Source organism: Vidua macroura, chromosome 1, assembly GCF_024509145.1.
Source record: "Vidua macroura isolate BioBank_ID:100142 chromosome 1, ASM2450914v1, whole genome shotgun sequence".
Lineage (NCBI taxonomy): Eukaryota > Metazoa > Chordata > Aves > Passeriformes > Viduidae > Vidua > Vidua macroura.
The window spans coordinates 140,356,751-140,376,204 of record NC_071571.1 but is presented as its reverse complement, the minus strand read 5'-3'; the positions used below and the strand labels follow the sequence as shown (position 1 = coordinate 140,376,204).

Genomic DNA, 19,454 nt, shown 5'->3' with positions numbered 1-19,454 from the left:
TATCTGGGGTTCCAGTCTGCAATTATGCGTGGAAATACCCAGCTGGCTTTAATCAGACTATCTGCAGAAGTTAAAGTGAATCATCTCAGAAATCCACACAAGCTTTATTTATTTACATCTCTAACCTTAAAGACAAGCTTCCATGTGGGAGAGAGATACGCTGTATGTATTTTTTTTATGCTGTTCCAGTTTGTGCAGAGCAATTACGTGTTTATTTAACTAGACAGCAAAGGGAAGTCTAGTGATCTGTGATATGGCAGATAAGGCCTTTGCCTTAACCACTGAGATGCTGCTCTGCTGCATATTTCACTTTCTTGCATCCATCAGTGCATACTGTTACGTTCTACAAGCAAAGAATCTGAATGATGAATGAAAGTATTTTTCCTGGTATGATATTTAGCCCCAAACCCTTATCTTTAAAGTGTAGCAGTGCCCTTCTGTCTGACTTCTAAAGGTCAATTTCTACCTGGTATTGAATTATTTTCTACCACCAAGTACATTGGTCCCATCCTTGATTTACACTGGGTATGCTCTGCTACAGCACCTGAGAACGTGTCCCAGCCCTGGGTGCTGGATGCCCAGCCTGGCGAGTGATGGTGGCACATGAGGGTGAGGATGGGGAGTGATCATCTTCCTGGGCCTGGGCTTCCTTGGGAAGGCAGACAAGGCAATGTGCAGAATTCCAACAGGTCCTGCAGACTGTCCCACAGGACATGGTTGATACCACTTTGTTGGCAGAGGGAGAGATTACACTGCATTTTTCTTGGGAAGGCAACAACCACACACAGCATCATCTCCACAGCATATGGTGTGGTCTGTCACCATTTGTATACATTTCTGTGCAATCATCTTTTCAGGAACATGTGCAGGATTCAAAGAGACAGAAGAATATGCAGGTGCTTTGGATAGCCTCCAAATTAAAATTATAGGAAACGGGCAAATCAGAGTAAAGCACAACTTGCAGCCAGTCAAAGAATCCCTGTGCTGAACAGGGACTTCCCAAAACCATGAATGACTGAATAGCTCATGCATTCTGAACACTGGCTTGCTTTGTTTTATACATGTCAGGTTTCCATGACTGACTTCTTTGCTTGGCTCTGTGGTCAGTACAGCGCACATAATTTACTTAGACTTCATGCATGACTTAAGAACTTCTTTGATGCAAACTGCCCATCCTTTGTTTATCAAGCCCTTCTGCCAAGGCAGAAGCATTACTAGTATTTAGGATCTCCTTTGGGAATGCATCCAGATACAGTCTTAGTAAACACCATGGGGACTCTTCAAATATGGTAACTCATTTTGATCACTGTAGTTCACTTTCCAGCTGTTTACACAGAGACATGGAGCCTGATGTGCAGAGGGAGAGCCCACTCTGCTGCCTTGACACAGCATCAGTCGTGGGGTAGAAGAGGATCCCTGCCTTGGGTAGGACCTGCCCTCTCTGCAGCTCTCCCTGAGCTTGATCCTGCAGCTGGGAGAAGGAGACCTTCTGTTTGAATAGAAGGAGTGCCTTCTATTTGATTTTATTTTTAAAACAGTAGTGGCATATGCAACATGCTAATTGTTGTGTAGACCTTTCTGAGGATGCCTGGGAAGACTTGGTCACAATCAGATTGATGAGGCTAAAATAGCAGCTGCTTTTTTCCTGTACAGGCCAGTGGTTGTGGAGGGCCATGATGAATTGTTAACATTGATGGTCCAGCAACTTCACTTTCAGATGACAATCAGTAAAGTACAGTTTTGAGATAAAATCAGACTTTGGGCCAGATTAGGAGAAGGCATCATTGGCATTCTGTTGTATGTATTCCAGAAGCTTCCTCAAACCTCCTTTCCTCAGGAGCCCCATATGGCTCTGACAGCCTGAAGCACTTGTTGCTGGAGACAGGAACTGGACAGACAGCACCAGTGCAGCCTTGTAACTCTCTTTGTACTTAACTAGGAACTGTAAAATAAGGCCATGTCTTCTCACTGAGGTATTTTGAAATTCAGGCCTTTTTTGGTGACATGTTTAGACGCTATGTCCATAGGAATAGCAATAATGATTTTCTAGATGGAGGTTGGACATTGTGCATTAAATGAGGTGGTGGGGCACATCCTGACTGCAAGAATAAAGCAAGTACCAAATGGTACCAAAATGTTCTTTATCTGCATTCTGTCTGTTTGGTGCTCAGAGCAAGGGTCTGAGTGCAAGGGTCCTGGAGAAAACAGTGATAACACAATGTGGTAATACAGGTAAAGGGTATATATTGATTAATTCCTGCAAAAAAGCTAAACAAATGTACTTGTTCAGCTAACTAAGGGGTGGGGACTGGTTTTGTAGGTTTCATGATGCATTTTTGTTTTGTTGTGTGGTGAATGTGTGTGTGCATGTGTGCAGTCCTTTGGTGGTTTTAGTAGGTATAATTTCCCTTTTTGCTTGGTTAATCACAGAATGAAAATTTTCATTTCAGGGAATCTCACAGTGAATATCTCCCTAAAGGTGGATAGTTTGTTCCACCTATTAATCCTGCATAAGCTCTGCATAACCAGCGAGGGAGTTGTAGCTTCAGAGAGTTTCCAAACCCTTTTGCTATAATGTTTCCATTTTTCCAGTGAAATCTTTAGTTTCATCTGACTGTGTTTCTTAAAGTATATTTCACCGAGAATCCTAAAGCAAGTAATAGGATGATATAATGCACAGAGCTGATAATGCAAAGAATGATTTCCAAATGCTGCTGCATGCATCTGAGCAGGGTAGGCTTGAAAGTGTGCTGCAGAATCTGCAGAACAAAGGCAAATAGAGGTTCCAGCTGGTGATCAGAGCAGCCACCAAACCACTGGGGACTGTGTGGTTAAGCACCTTACGTGCATGCTGAAGATACCACTAAAGGCTATGTCTTCTTTGAGTTCACTCAGTTTGTGCAGTTCCTGGAGCTTCATTTTAAAACCCAGTCTCTCGAGGTGAAAGCAATAGATATGCAGAGGCTCACAATGCAGTGCAAATAGCTGTGCAGAGCCACAGCATGGGGAATGCCATTCATCTGTGACAGCCTTTTTCACTTCCTGCAGAGCACCCCAGAAGAACTTGGGAGACCAAGAGCTGATTAAAGCCAGGCAGTGAGAGAGATGCATGATAAGGCATAAAGTCAGCAATCTCATATGCATTTTCAGTTTCAGACAGCACCAGATAAGACTATTGGACTCCTTAGCATCACATTCCTTTAAATCTTTGCTTGCTACAAATTGCGTTTCTTGAGCAGAACGCTTCAGGACAGCCAGTTCACTGTTCACAGTGATAGGTAGGTGTGCAGTAGATCAAGAGATTTTTTTGAAAGAACCTATAAGCATTAAGGAAGCAGTTGCATATAATTTTTCAAAATATTTTAACTGCTTGTTAATTTGAGGACATCATCATAATCTGTTGAATGCAAGTGTTTTTCTGTTTTCTTTGAATGTTTGCAGCAGCAGGTGGGTGGTGGGGTGTATGAAGCATCTTGAGTTGAGATGAATGAACCACTTTGAAAGAAGAAAGAATCTCTCCTAGGATTTTTCCTGATTTTTGAACCAAACTTCTAAGCTTGGGAAGTTTTTACAAGCTGGTTAGGCACAGGCATAGAAAGGACATAATTTCTTGGGACAGATTTTTGTCCTGAGGTTTTCAGATTACACTGTAAAATCAAGTTAAGAAGATGTAAAAGTCTTTTAAGATATTTTTCAAAACAAGGCTAGGGTGTGAGCTCAAGCGCTTTAGAGAGTTGTCCACCAAGAACTCTGATTTTTGAAAGAAAGGGCAAGGGCAAAGAACCAAAATTCCTGCATAAATCATCTGTACACAGAATCAATGTGTCCTCATTTTGTTTAACCTAGTAAAGTTGCTGAGAGATTTGCTTTGGTAAGGAAGCTGGGGTTGTGTGTGACTCATGAAAAGACTCTTGGCTAATCTGACTATTTGATAGCTTTGAATAGCTTAGCAAAACACATTTTGGACAACTACATTTTCAGCCCATTCTGTGTGAACCAACTGTGTTCCACAGAGCAGCTGCAATAACCTCTGACTAATTGTCTTTTCAGAAAGTTACCTGCTGAGAGCATCTGCCACAACATCCATTCTCCCAGAAATGTTTCATTCTCAGAATTGCCTGATGCAGGCTGGGGAGCCCAGCATCACAGGCAAGAAGGGAGTTATCTCTTGAGACAGAACACAGAGAATGGGATTTGCCTGACCTTGTTGAATGGTCATCATCTGTCTTAAAACTCCAAGCATCCTGTCTAAACTGCTTTGAAAGGCACGCTGAAGCCTTCCTTGAGATGAGATGTGCCATTCATCTGGACAGCACATCTGGGAGTGAGCCAGGATCCCACACACCCATGTACTCGCTGTGCCTGAGCAGGCTGTCCCAAGCTGTGTTGCAGCTGCCCCCTCCAAGCCCTTGTCTGGGCCTGGGACATCAATGAGCAGTGTAGCAATACATAAATAACACCAAGGAGTTTATTGCTTGTAATGTCATTCTCTTCCCTAGATCTCATGTGGGAATATTTATTCAGGAGTGTATTTATGGTGATGGTATCAACAGATATTAAAGCTCTATCCAGGAGGATTAAGAGTACCTGCTTATGGGAGCAAGTTGTCCAGAAGAAGAAAAAGAAACCTTGAATTTATCCTAGCAGAAATAGCAATTAATATGTCAGCTGCTGTTTGTTTTAGGGACTCTGCTCTTGGAGTCTTGTGATGATACATCAATGTCCCTGATCATTTCAACAAAAAATATTGTTGCATGGTTGGGTTTTATAATTAATGACAAATATGTCCTAACTGTCCCCTAAAAAAGTATGTGTGAAGGGAAGATAACATTTGATTCTACGTATTTTTGGCTTTTACAGTTATTTTGCATGGACTCATTAAAGTATATCAAACGCTTAGGATTAGGATTACTGTGTTGGATGCTCTAGGTGTTGTGTTCACAGACCCACTTTTTCTGTCAAAGGCATTCCAAAATCAAAATCTTGGTTTCTTACTTGGCAACCAAATTAAAAATACAAAGTGAGAAGAGACTTCCTTCCTAAAAATTGGCAGTTTTATCAAAAAGCATCCACATGTCTGTATTCTCTCAGCTGCTGGGTGTTGCATTCAGTCCCTAGATTAATGTGCCACTGTTTAACACAGGCTGCTGGGCTGTGGCACTGTCTCTGCAGCCCTGAGGCTTGACTTGCAGCCTGGTGAGCTGGAGCTGCTGGGGTGAGAGGAGGGGTCAGTGGGTGGATGGAGGGGCTGGGGGCAGTGCTTTGCCACCCACTCGCTGCTGGCTCCACACATGCGATTGTTTGAGGTAACCTTACATCTCTGGCATTGTTGACTCTGGTTACCAGAGACCTGTTATGTAATGAGGATGTGCAGCACTAGCTGTGTTTACCTGCAGGTTAAAAGAACCTGCTGTTCTCCACCCAGAGCAGGAATGGCGTGGCTTTGTGATAGAGTGAAACCAAATGCAGGTACAACTTCATTGGTAAAGTACAGGGGTTAATGGTTCCTGTCCCTGCCAAGGCTGCCCCATGGCAGCACTTCCCAGCCCCTGCTAATTCTCCTTCCACCATGGTGACTGACTGGTATCAGCAGCTCCCCAAGGTGGTATTTTCATTTTACTTGAGACTTGAACTTCCATGAGCCTTACAGAGACATCTCATTCTCTCACACCTCAGTGTTAATAATAATTCAATGCACAATAAAGAAAAGGGTAAATCTATGAGTGGGCTGCCAGGCATTTTCTTTTATCAGTGTCCAAAACTCTTCAATGGTAACGGTATCTGTTGGGGGCCCCAGAGCTGGACACACACACCATCTGGTGTACTGTGTCCAGCTCCGGAGTCCCCAGTAAAAGAAGGACATGGACCTGTTGGAATGAGTTCAGAGGAGTCCAGAATCACTAAACTGATCATAGGGCAAAACACCTTCCCATGAAGGTAGGCTGAGTTGGGGCTGTTCAGCCTGGAAGAGAAGAGGCTCCAGGGAGACCTTATAGCACCTTCCATTACCTTAAAGGGGGCTACAGTGAGGCTAGAGACTTTCCACAATGGTGTGACAGGACAAGGAGCCTTAAACTGAAAAGAGCAGGTTTAGATAAGGTTTTAGGAAGATGTTCTGTACTGTGAGGGTGGTGAGGCCCTGTGAGGGGTCCAGGTTGCCCAGAGAAGCTGTGGATGCCCCATCCACAGCAGTGTCCAAGATCAGGCTGGGTGGGGTTCTGAGTAACCTGGTCTAGTGGAAGGTTCCCTGTCCATGGCAGGGGAATGGAACTAGATGATCTTCAAGGTCCCTCCCAACCCCAATCATTCTACAGTTATATGAATTCTGATTAGTTAATAGCAAGATGCAACAAGTCAGCAGTAATGTACAGCTTATTAAAATGTCTCAAGTGACATGAGACATGTGAAGTGAGATACCTATGTCCTTTCTAACACAGAAAAGATATTTCTAAATGAAGCTGAATGCAGTTTTTCACAGACTCCAAGGAATAGATGGTAGAAGGAAGTTTGGAAATAGATATTTTTCATTATAATCCTGTGTTTGAAATGTGCTGACTTTAGAAATATAGTATAAAATTAGTTCCAGGAGAGTAAACCTAGCAAAGATAATAGATGCTTGTTTTCTTTATTAGAATCCCTCAATTATGGAAATGTGGCAAATAGGTAATACCTCTAGATTGAGTTTAATTAACATGTGTTTAAAATTAATCTACAATATGTCCCTTTCTCAGACAAAACTCACACAGCACAGATACTCAAAAACTGAAATACATCTCTGGCTTTGAAATGATAGTTGTTTTCCTACATCAGCTTCTTGAAAATGTCATGTGAGATTAGATCTGTTCACTGTTGTGGTGGTAAGCATAGACACTCCCTGCAAAGGACTGTCTTTGTTTTCAGAGTTTACTGTCTCAGGCAGGGTTTTCAAAAGCAACTGCTCATTTGTGATACCTTTTATAAAGATCTTTACTTTCAGTAAACATTGGATATGTACTGTTATAAACCCAGGGTCCTCAGAGGAGCCTCCAGCTAGGCACAAAAAATGACGCAGGTAATGAGGAAGAATAGGTGCTTCTAAAACCCTGTCCTCAAAAAACAAAGTGAGAAGAAACAGCCTAGATGACCACTAAAACCTGAATTTGCTTGCTCTAAATTCAGAGCTTGACAGAACCACTACTGTCTGCTTGCTCAGTGTCGCCGCTTGTATCCAGACTCTCTGCATAACTCAATGTGGTTGTGCTCCCTCTGTGGTGTGGATGGAGCTCAGGTTGGGATCAGTTCCATTTCTCCTCATTCATGGGTTTCTGTCTGAAGGGCCAGCTGGCTCATTTCAAACTTAAGTACAAGTACAAGCTAATGACTGAGACAATGGGGATGATTGGGGAATTTCAGCATGAGTGCAGTCCTGAGGCCTGACCTGATATAATTAGGCAGTTTGCCCATTTTATTTTAGTCCTCCAGCTCCGTGGTTGAGCAAGGTATTTTCCATTGCTTGGGAGAGCTTTTGAAATTTTCCCTTCTTTGCATCAGATGAGCTCAAAGAAAGACAGGCCTTTGTGAGACAGGCTTGTCTCCTCTGATGCTACACAGATGGGAGACATCCTCTAATTTACCTGAAATCAAATACTTTTGAGATTAAGTACCTGTTTGCTGCTCTCCAATTTTAAAACTTCCCCATAGATTTGCCCTTTGTCTTTAAAATTGCTTATGTCACCATTGCTTTCTTTTCTGTCTTGGGGGATACAGTCAGTTATCTCTCTAGACCAGCTGAAGGCTCAGAATCTTCCTGTATGTTCTTCCATGGTGTGAAACCAGTTGCTGGGTCCGAAATGTGCATCTTTCTCAGGCCATTACTGATGTGGGCATCTCATGTAGTAGATGACAGTAGGTAGAGTTGGGAACATTGCCCTAGAGAACCTGGAGGATAAAAGCAAAGCCGCTATAAAAACAGAAATCAAGAGTAGCACTGTAATCAGGTAAATATGCCCACATAAGGAAGGAAATAATTAAGGAAACTACTTTTTTACTGTTTCTCTATTTCATAGGGCATATTTACACTCAGGGGTCACGTCCTCATGGCAGGGAGTGGGTGGTTCTTTTAGTCTTGTGCAATACCTACTGATTTATCATCCCATCCTTTCTCTGCTCAATCAGACCTTCATGTCCATTGCTACAAGAGCTTGGGGTTGGTAGAGACAAATATGGGCAAAGTGACAGCTTGGCAGAGCCAGTCAGCCCACACCCCACAGAGAGGAGCCTACCAGGAATGATTTTGGAGGCGTGAGAAGCGGGAATCCACTGCCAGCCTGAGTTTCAGCTGATGTGAATGCTGCCTTGGCAGCATCAGTGTCCTGTTACCTTCACAGTTAGGAATCTGGCCCCAAAACCCCAACAATCCCACACATATAGATGCATGCATTCATGAAATAAGCAGGATGTCAGCTGGAAAGGGTGCAAAGCCCATTCTGATGGGTCCCATCCCAGCACTGCCGTGCTCAGAGATCTGGTCTGTAAAACGGGTGATGGGTGAGGGCTGTGTGATGAGCAAAGCTGCATCCCAAAACATTTTTGTGGTGGCCTTGGCAGTGCTGGGTTAACACTTTGACTCAATGATCATAAAGGTCTTTTTCAACCGAAATGATTCTATGATTCCATGAAATAATATGGTGAACTTGTCTCTGCATGGCTCCTTGGCCCCAGAAGCTTGAGCCTGTGATGGGTTTACAAGCATTTATGTGCTACACACTGAATTAACAACTGAATGTGCTTCAGCAGGAGCAGTTCTGCACAGGCACTCATCTCCTTTTCAGAAAGGCAGAACAAGGAGCACAAATCCCCTTCAGAAAATGTACAAGCTTAAAAATATTTCGGTTGGAAGAGGCTTCAGGAGATGGTTCCAGTAAACTGTGGTCAAAGCAGGGCCACATCAAGTTGTGTGGGGACTCATCTGGTTGAGCTGCAGATATCTGTGTAGGTGGAGGTCCCACAGCCTGGTCAGGCAACTTGGTCCAAAAGGTAACCACCCTCACTCGGAAGACTTTTTTTTCCTTGCATCTGGAATATCTCTGGAATATCTCTTGTTACTTCTTGTGTCCATTGCCTCTTGACCTTTTGCTGTGCTTCTCAAAGAAAAGTTTGGGTGAAGGGGAGGAGAAGATACAAGTAGCCTCCACATTCTCTTCCTTTATGGTGTGATGGCTGGACACCTCTGCGAGGGCTTTCAGGCAGGGAATAGCAGCCACCAACACTGAGCATGCTGTACTGCTTAGCAGGGGAAAGAGAAACTCTGCAACCTCCTCATTATCTTATGGGGTCTGAAGGGGGGAATGATATGGGAGAGCTGTTTTCTATGCACCAGTGGCCAGTTCTTACCATTTTAGCCAGCAGAAAGGATGCAGGAACATCAAATACTACTTGGGCATTTGGCAGAGCCTTTCCAGCTTTTGGCTATTAAGCCTTCAATAGTTAATGCAAATCCAACCAAACAGAAGAGCCCTGCTCTCTGGGACTCAGACTACAGGAAGAATAAGCAGTGCCTTCACATGAGGCAATAAAATTCAAGTAGGATTTGTTAAATCATGCAAATGATTGCTAGTCTGCACTTTATATTTATCTAAGGAATGGATTAAGAGTTTTTTTGGTTGGTGAGTAAAGTTGATTAAAAGAAGTTCTAGGGTCACAATATATATTCTAGGAGTACATTTAATAAGCTCAAACCTGACTTTTTTCATTTTAGTTGAAATGCATGATAATTTCTTTGCTCTGTCCTATACTCACAGTCTGGTTTTGGATTTCTATTTTGTTTCTCACAGCCCCAGCAGAGAGCTCTCCGTAAACATTTCCAGCCTCTAAAAGCTGCTGTCCTGCCACTTGATATGAAAGTGAATTTTCCTTCATGAAAAAAACCACAATAAATGGCGCTGCCAGAAGATGACCATGGAGGATTGAAGACAAACTTGAAGTAAAATCAGCCCATTCAGCTGATACATTCTGGGGAGACCTGGTTTGCTATGGAGTAAATATGTGGTGCAAAATATCCAAAATATCTAATTTGTTGAAAATGGTCACTGACAGACCTTTAGCTGGAAAACTTCTTCCAGTCTTCATCACTGTGCATAACTTCTGAGTTCCCTTTAGGGGACTGTCTATGCCCTTCACTAGAAGTCCTGTTTTAGCATGGCAACTACTAGATTCTTTTATTATGTATGCAGATGGCATGATGTTTTAGGAAAAACTTACAACAATTCTCCAATCTCAGTGGATATGTTCACAATATTACATCCCGATAGGAATGTAAACGTCTTGTATGTGTTAGTTTTGCAGTCTAATGGTATTCTGTTAAACAATATCAGCACTTCATATGTGCTTTTCTCACAGAACTAGCACAGTCCATATATATATAATGGTCCTTTTTTAAAATACTGAGGATATGTTTCAGTGTTTGTGCTGAGACTGCATCCAAACTGAAGCCCAGTACTAGCATCCCTTCACTGATTCACAGTAGGTTGTGTAGATAGATTTGCTCGTGGCAGAGATGTGACTTCTTTTATCAAGACTTAGAGCTAATGGCTGTCACAGAGGTAGCCAAGAATAGGGTAGTTTGAATGAGCTGTAGGATACTGTGTCTGCTCTCCCTTTCACCCACCAAATATCAAAGGGTCCTGTTTCTGGTGTGCCAGTGTGTTTTCTAACTCAGCGAGGGAGAGGCAAGGGAGAGAGCCTTTCTCAGACATGTATGTGACCCTGGATTTGGTCTGCAATAAAACCAGAATAAACTGGAAGAATTCAGGTTCTTTATGCTGGCCACCACTTATGTTTTGGGCAGGGCTGGGAAATTGTAGTCCAAACCAAACTCTCTAAAAAGGTAAAGTGTAAGACTATACTTCGAAGGAGCAAGACACTCCCTTTGGAGAGGGTAGATTTCTTCATTAACTTTTTCCACTTTCTACTCAAAACAGTATTTTGGTAGGAACTGGGAATAAGCAAATGGTTCCAATAAGCCTTTCAATATACTGTAGCAGGCTCATGACTGTTGCATTCAATCTGAACGTTGTTTTTTGTTCAGTCTTTGAATGGCTGACCTCATCACTGGTTGTATCACAGCTGGCTGTGGTACTGTTTCTTCCATGGGGACTCAGTGGAATTAGTGTGTCCCTTACATCAGGACCTTCTCGGCACACTCTTTATAATGAACTGATGTCATCAACATAATGAGGGGGCTTACCTCTTTGTTCCTTCTTTCTTTAAAATTTTGTGTACTTAAAGACTCTCACTCTCTCCAGCCTGAGTAGAGTTGCTGTTAGCATTTATTCCAAACTCTGGGTGAGACAAGGCTGTATGAAGATGCAGTGATGGAGAGAATGTGCAGTTAGAATAAGTCATGGGCACCTTTCTGGAGGAAGCTCCTGTGTTATAATTCTTAAAAATTATTGTGCAGTTCATTGCTAGAGAAAGAAAGGTCAACCACTGAGGGTTGCCTGTACAACAAACAGATAATTATCTTCAGGGTTTAGTTTTTCTTTCAGATGGTTATGGGCTTAGGTTTCAGCTCTCCACCCATCTCAGATTCAGCATAGTGGATACTTCTATAGTACTCAGTGCAAACGCAAAATATTTTTACTAGTGACAAAGATTTTCAGAAGTTGTTAATGATTTTTAATAGTTTGAGTCTTTCCATGGATTCTCAAATGGAGCTCCCAAGAATTACAGAGTAATAAGCTTCTACATTCTCTTACTGAAAATCCTAGTCCCTAATTTCAAATTAATAGGTGTAAAAATTCTCCTTAAAACATAAGGATCTTTGCCAATTGCAACATTTGCACTTTTTAGAGCTTTTCATAGGGTTGCAGGTTGGAATCTGATACCAATAGAGCCGGCCATGTGCATGGCACAGGTCCACTGTAAGCTTCAGCAAATTTTACAGCTCTTTCTGCTACAGGTTTTAAAAATGCACTCTGACAACTGACATCAATTTCATGTTGGTAAAGCAATTAAAAACAAAATACTTTGATTGATATGTTAAATTAAAAAGAGAATGCTATACTTCTACAGTAGGAGTTTTCTTATTTTACTACCCAGTGAAAAAAATCCAGAATAATTTGAATGATAAAAGAAGAGTTTATCAGAGAGTGTTATCTTAAAAGGGTGTATGAGAAGAAGTTGCGTTCGGCAGAGAGCCACTAGAAGCTTTTTTTGTATTAATGTTAGTTTTGAACATCTTCCAGTATATGGGCATGAATTTAGATGTGTGCACTTATCCTGTTAAAACAGTTTGTTTTAAAAGCTTCCCAGGATTTTAGCTATGGTGACCTAGAAAAGCAGTGTTATAGGCCCTGAGAAATGTGAAAATCAAGTCCAGCCCTTGAGTAGCCAGACTTGGAGAGACGTCTGCTGTAGGTGCCTATTGGACAAACCTCCCTTGAAGCTGGTGTAGGTCTCCATCCTGCAGCCAGCCTATGCATGTGGATAACTGCAAGCATAGCTCCCCCAAGCCCCGTGACACTTTCACATGTGTAACTGTCTGCCAGAGCCATAAGGAAATAACTGTACTTTTTGGCTTGTATTTAACTATTCATTGTGTTTGGATTTTTTTAATCACTGTTTTTCTCCCAAAGTAGGCCATGCTTCCTCAGGGATATTTATGAAATTGTTCTACATCTCCTGAACAACTATCTGGATCCCAGCATATTCTTCTGAAAACTTTTTAATATAAATAAACATGTGGGAGAGATCTTTGTTCTTATGAATGGGGGCAGGTACTGTGTTCTCGGAAAGGCTGTTGAGTGCAGACAATCAAGTCTATTGCATTTTTTATGCTGAACACCTTATTAATACCAGACATATCCGCTTTTGCCTGGGTCGCAGGAATAGTTCAGGGGAAAGAATGCTTTATCTCTAGTCAATAAATCATTTATGTCGAGAGTGCCAAAGACCAAGTCAACATGAAAGGGAGCAAATAAGTTATTCCGGCAAAGGAAGTGAATTTAAATATGCTCAGAGCCATTAGTTCGCTGCAAAAGAGTGGAAGACTATTGCTATTTTCATAAAGCAGCCATTATCAGCCTGTGGAGATAGATAAATTCATAAAGGCTGTGCTGCTGTTACACTGATCACCAGTTATTATCTCTGAGACAAGGCAGGGTTGTGACCAGGACCCTGTTCCTGTGCAGACCTGCAGCCTTCCTCCGAGCCCGGAGCCTCGCCCTCCTGCCACGCTCACCTGGTTTCTCTGTGTCCAGGTTCAGCATCAGACCTGCTAAGAATCCCTGTCAGAGCTCAGCCATTCCGAGTGCTTCACACCGGGAGACGGCCTCCACTAGAAACCTGAAGGAATTGCTCATCCCAGAGAGCACACTGCAGCTGAGATCATCCTTTGCACCGTTTTGTTCCTCATTCTTTTTATCTGGGTGGCTTTCTGTGCCTGCCATTTATTCTGTTAAGGGAAAGGCAGCCTTCCGAGAGGGGAGTTTGGAAAAGCTCCATGAGCTCTTTGGTTTTGCTTGTCCAGATGCATGGCAGTGCTTTACCAGTGAGTCCACCCCTCCCTGTCTCTTCCTTAGGGTAAGTGTTGTCACTCAACTGCAGCTGCAATGTCATTGAGGAAATGAAACCATTAAAAATGACAAAATTCTAGGTTTGCCCTGAATTTTCAGAAGACCCCATGCCAGACCTTGGCAGACCTCCATTGGCACTACTCCATTGCAGGCTCCAGAGATGTGTTGATTAGTGCCAGCCAAGGAGCCAGCATTGAGGTGGCATTTTTTGTGATCACTAAAATGAACCTCCCTCCACCTGCCACAAAGCCAAAAGATCTGCATTATTCAAAATAAAGCAAAGTAAAACCCTGCATCTTTCACATTGGTCCCCTTTAACAGTTACCATCTCTGCCATCAGAGTCTCCTTGAACAGCCCTGCTGCAGGACTGCAGTTAACCCTGGAATATATAGGCTGTCAATAAGATTTTAATTTTAAAAGAGAAGGTCCTTTGGTATAATTAAAATTGATAGGTGAGGGGAAAATATGACCAGCATTACCTGCAACCTCCTATAGAAAATTTAGGAAAGTAATCTGGAGTGCAAAAAAATTCACCAAGATAATGTATGGGTGATTAGGCAGGCTCATGAGGATAAATCTGCTAGTAAGGAAAGTAGATGCTTAATGAAGGAAGCCAAAAATGTATGGAAAGTCAGTGGCAAATAGGTTAGGGCTGGTTACACCAAAGACTTTACATATATCCTAATAAATGCCGCCATAGCAAAGCTAAGTGTGATGTTAGACAGGCCCAGCACAGAGATTGCTCACACTACATTGGAAACCAAACAAATAGTCTTGTTTTGTATTTGAAAGCAGTGGAAGGAAGGAGTTAGATTACACATTAAAATGTAATTCCTCCTACTCCATCAGTAATTACAGGTAATATTAAGCAGTGACTATCCAAACATAATTTTAAATTTGTAGAACCATTAACTGAATCCAAAAGTGAAGGAAAATTTTGCCTAGGACTCCTCAGAACCAGAAAGCATAAAGGAAGCTTCAAATGACACCAGACCCACAATAATTCAAAAGAATGAATGGTTTGATACAGAAAACTATAGACTCATTAGCTTCCTATCAGTCTTAGGCAAAATCATGGAAAAGTTGATATGGCATAATCATTGGAGCAATTAAAAATTGATAAAGTCCTCCATATTATTTTTATAGAACTGTATCATGCCAAATAAACTTCCCATTATTTTTGTGATATCAAAGGATTGTTGAGAAAATAAGCTCTGCTGGCATACTATACTTAGCCTCCTATAGAGCATTTGATTCTGATAAAGAACAAAATAGCATAATGCAAAATCAATATCACCCATATTTAATGGATTAAAAATGGATTACAGGCTGATCACAAAAAATAGCTGTAAATATGAATTATCCTCACTGAGACTATTTCTGATGAGCTCCTCCCAAGGTTTGCTCTATTTTCAGTATACCCCCCAGGGAAAGAGAAAATTACTGTTGGCAACAGCCAGAGATGACAAAACCAGGGGCACAGTATATAATGATCTGAGCAGGTCAGTAGTGGAGAATAACCTGGAGGACAAAAAAGTGAAAAATCCAGGAGAAATGGCAGCAAGTCCAACTTAGTAGCTTGGGGAGTATGTCTGCAATAATACAGTGGCTGTGAAGATGTCATAAATTACCTGTTCAGCATCAGCCCCAGAGATGCTCTTGCCAGCTGGGATGTAGGACCTGGCTGTAATGATGCCATTCCAGTTTGTTTGGTCACTGTCAGTCTTTCAAAAAAGGTATCGACAACTTGGGAAGATTATTTTCAATAGTTCCCGGTGTCATTCAAGGGCAGAAAAACAGGTCTTATTATAGTGTCAAACTAATGAAGCTCAAGCTATTAATTTATCAGAGGCAATTTGAAGAGGTGACTTGATCTCCATCTGTAATCACAATCTTCTACCTAGGCAGAGAAGTACTGTCTGAAGGCAGGTAGCTCTTCTGTTTAGAAGAAAAGGGAATGATGTGCTCTGCTGGTTGGAAACTGATTTCAGGCTAGAAATTAAGTGCAAATACTCAACAGGGAGGATGATTACCAGTGGAGACAACTTACTCCATTACCTGGTATGTTCTCCATCACATAAAGTCTTTAAATTATGCGGAGTATTTTTCTAAGTCAATAAGCTCTACCTCAAACTGAAATCCAGGCTCGGTGCAGCAATTACTGGATGAAGTTATTAGGCATGTCTTATGCAAGGATTAGACTAGATCATCAGATGTAAACTTCTGAATTAAAAATATCCTGAAGTTTCCAATATTACAGGAAGGCAGGGCAATCTATATCCTTTTTTTTTTCTCTCCCACAAAATGGTATTGATTTAAACAGCTTCTGTGGAAAGCTGTGCATTTGGTATGAGCATCACTAGGTCTGCTCAGTTGTAAGGTTCTGCTGCACATAATTAAAGGAAGAGAACTGGACAAGAAAGGACAACAAAACCCTTGGGCATACCAACAGTCTGTAGCCTTTCATTGATGGCAGCCTGGGACAAAATACTGCATGCAAATGATTGGGCCACGTGGATGTGTAGTCAAAGCAAGGCATAACAGCTGTGGGTTTGCCTCTTAAGGAGGTAGCATCTTGCTGGCAAGAAACAGATTTTCGTGCCTGCAACAACTGGCAGAGAAGCTGCAGTGCTGATGGAGAGGGCGATGGTATCGCTGTGCAGCTGAGCACGGTGCACAGGTTCCTTGCTTCAAAGACAGCAAACTTCTGCTCTCATGAGGAGCCCCAGTGGAGCTGGTTAATAAAGCCCTGGAAGTGAAATTACATCAGTGGGATTACCCAGAGAAATGACAGCTGCTCCCAGCAGTGGGTTTTTGCCAGATTGGGTCCTGTTACCATTGGCTGGTTTGAATGTTGTACTTCAGAAGTAAGCAGAGGAGTACTTGGTGTCTGATTCAGATTTCACAAAACCACTGTTGATGTGCACAGGGCAAGTGTGAACCACTGGAGTCATCTTCCATGTGCTTCATCAAGTAGTGGGGAAAGCACAAACTGGGATGTACACTCTAAAGAGTAAACAGTTCACACAAACAAGGGAAACTATAAAAGCAATACTTACTGCAGATTGGTATTAGACACCTTGCAGGTCTGGAGGAGAGTGTTCTGTGGCAGCATGGCTGGGGCCAGCTGGGCAGGGGCAAAGCTGAACTGGCACATGACTGTAACATCTTCTTCTGCCATAAGAGTAGGACTGACAGCATTATCACAGCTCAGGCTCAGACCAGGCTCAGTCTAAGAAGGAAATTAAAAGTTTCTTTCTGGTGCTAATTCCAAATATATCTAAATAGTTTATCAGAAAAAAAAATTCTCTGTAGTTGTTACACCTCTAATCACATTCCTTCGATTAAGCATTTGCCTTGAATTTATCTTTTTAATATTGTGAGTCACCAAATTAAATAGCAAAACACAGGGTTTTTTTACAGCAGAGAGATTGGTATTGCAGCAAAACTGCACGTAAGCAATAAGAAGCTGTGCAGGCAAGGAAAAAAAACCTCAGATTGTCCTATCAGATGCTTAGGGGACTTGCTCAGTTGGTTGGATTTTTTCCAATATTGAGAGACCAGCTTTACATCTAGGCAGAAGTTTTCCTTACCGAGCCAGGCTTTGGTCTCAAGAGCAGATAAAGAAATGTTTGGAGTCCTTTTAGCACTTTGTCTGCTTCCCTTGTATGTAAGAGGCTCCTTCTCTGCACTTCTGAGAAATGTGGGAAAGAGACTAAGTGACAGTAGAAAAAGCACAGAGGGACAGGAGTTTCCAGCCTATGCAAAGCATCTCAGCATGAGACTCACATCTTACCCTTCTGCCCTGAATCCAACACCACTGGCCAAGGGGAGGAATGGAGCCATGCTGGGCTAACCACAGGCAGAGCACAGGGTTCTGTCTGTGATTAGTGGCTCCTGCAACCACAGCAGGACACATTTCCTTGCAGGACTGGACAATTCCCTGGTGATGGGAATGACTGGCATTTCCCCAAAGAGGATATGTCCTCTGAGGAGAAGACTCCTTTGCTTTGCACTAAGCTGCAGGGATGCTTGGCAAGGCTAAGATGCGTATTTTTAAATTTCTCACAGATATTACAGAATCTGAAGGTGGCAGGGGAGTACTTTGGGACATGCTGGGCTTTGCTTTCAATTTCTTGTAGGGACTGCAGCTACCTGGACCTGCCTTGAAATTATTGTTTCTTTTTCACTGTCTGGGTAAGATGGGAGGAATGCCTGCCTGGCTCTGCACACCATAAACCAGCAAAGGGGGCTCTAAATTTGGGGTCCTCTGCTTTGGGGAGTTGAATTAAAGGTTGTTTAAACATGATCCTGAGGAACGCAGCTGGAATTGCAGTTGCACCTGAGTTGTCTCCAAAAGCTGCTTCCCAAAAAGGAGCCCATGGACAGAATCAGATACCAGGCTGTGCTGGTGTATCCACATTGGCTGCCAATGATGGACATGAGCTGCAGGGAGTGAGAGGGAGGCTGGGATCGAGGTCCTGGGAGATCTGGTCACCTGATAGAGGATGGCTGGATGCAGAAAGGCTGACTGCAAGCCCTTGGCCACGGTCAAAACAGTCACTTGAAGCCAGCAAATCTTGTCTGGTCCTGCTGCCTTTGGACGCAGTTCTGGTTTAGATTCACCAAGGAAATACTCTAAGCCAGTGATGTCCTTTTAATGTTAACTTGGTTGATAATCTAGGAAGATGCCAGCACTCTAATGCTTACAAAGTGACACACTGTTATTCCCAGTATCTATGGCTGAACTTTTTAATGATGGAGCCAAATGAGGTGGCATGAGACAAAAGTGTGCCTTTTTGTTTGATGTGCGCTGCGTTTCCCCAGGCATCCAAGGTGTTCAGCTGCACAGCAGTGCTTTTTTCCCAAAACAGAACTTATCACACAAACTAATTTTTAGTATACAAAGTGGCCATTACTTAATTCCACCTTACAGCTTTTGTATTCAGTCTTTACTTCCTTCTGTTTTCAAAAACCAACAAAAAATAAAGCCCAGGCGTGAGGGAGGAATTCTTTTAAACAATAAAATTAAAACTAATATCAAGTTTTTGGTATCTTTGGGCATGATCTCTGGAAGCTTTGGGTATCTGCTTTATCATTTTGTATATTTGACAATTTTGTACTCTGCATTGTTTGACTTCATTTGTGCATGGCAATGTATTAAAACATGGAATTTTTATTATACAGTAAAAGTATTTTGTTTGATTTAAATAAGGTCAAGCTTGATCCAGGTCATGAACAGGAGGGGAAAAAAACCCAGAGTTTTTTCTAGCAACAACTCTCACCTGACAGTCTGAGCATTCTCATTCAGGTAGTTTCCAGCACCTGAAGGTGGGCAGAGATTTTTGCCGACCCGCAAGTTGCCTTGCTCAGCCGTGGTCCCTGGGTCTGTGCAGTGATTTGCTGCATGGGTGCAGGTGTTGCCTAAATGCAGCACATCACAGCTGTTACCTGAGCAAAGGGCTCTGCTCTGCTGGGCAGGGTTTGGGTGTGAATCTGGACCAACTCTTCTGATTTTGCTTTAGTGCAGTTCAACAGCGAGCAGACACTGCACATGGTGAGGAAGAATTCTCCTTTCACTGCCCTTATTTCTCAAGACTTAGGGGATGCCCTTGTCAGCAGTGAAGCATCCTCTAAGGGGACCAAGCTGCAAAAGAAGCAGGTACTAGACTGTTTATGCTGTGAGGCATTTCACTTCCATTCCACTCACCCCATTTGTTCTCAGTATTTATGGCATGCAAGCAATTTAAAAGTCAATGGATTAGGTGGCTTTCACAAAATTGCTGAAATGATGAAATTCCAGCATGATATTATGCTCTTCCATATATGTGTTTTTTTTCTTTTCGACCATAATTCTGAATATGCTCATATTTTTAAGGCAGAGACTGATGAAATGTTTC

The 19,454-nt window shown here is 42.4% G+C and overlaps 1 protein-coding gene across 4 annotated transcripts in view; it reads left to right on the top strand.

Moving 5' to 3' along the window:
- SAMD12 (sterile alpha motif domain containing 12) overlaps positions 1-19,454 on the top strand; it is a 193,941-nt gene that overhangs the window by 157,695 nt on the left and 16,792 nt on the right. Inside the window, exons 5-6 of one of the 4 annotated variants that reach the window (XR_008440291.1) lie at positions 9,813-9,961; positions 13,239-18,738. The exons of 2 other annotated variants lie outside the window; for them this stretch is intronic. Coding sequence is in view for 1 of the 2 variants with exons in the window: in XM_053996541.1 (XP_053852516.1) it covers positions 9,813-9,835 (23 nt within the window). In the remaining variant the exon portion in view is untranslated. Of the gene's footprint in view, positions 1-9,812; positions 18,739-19,454 lie in introns of those variants that run through there. One more of the 4 variants, XM_053996541.1, reaches the window with a different exon arrangement.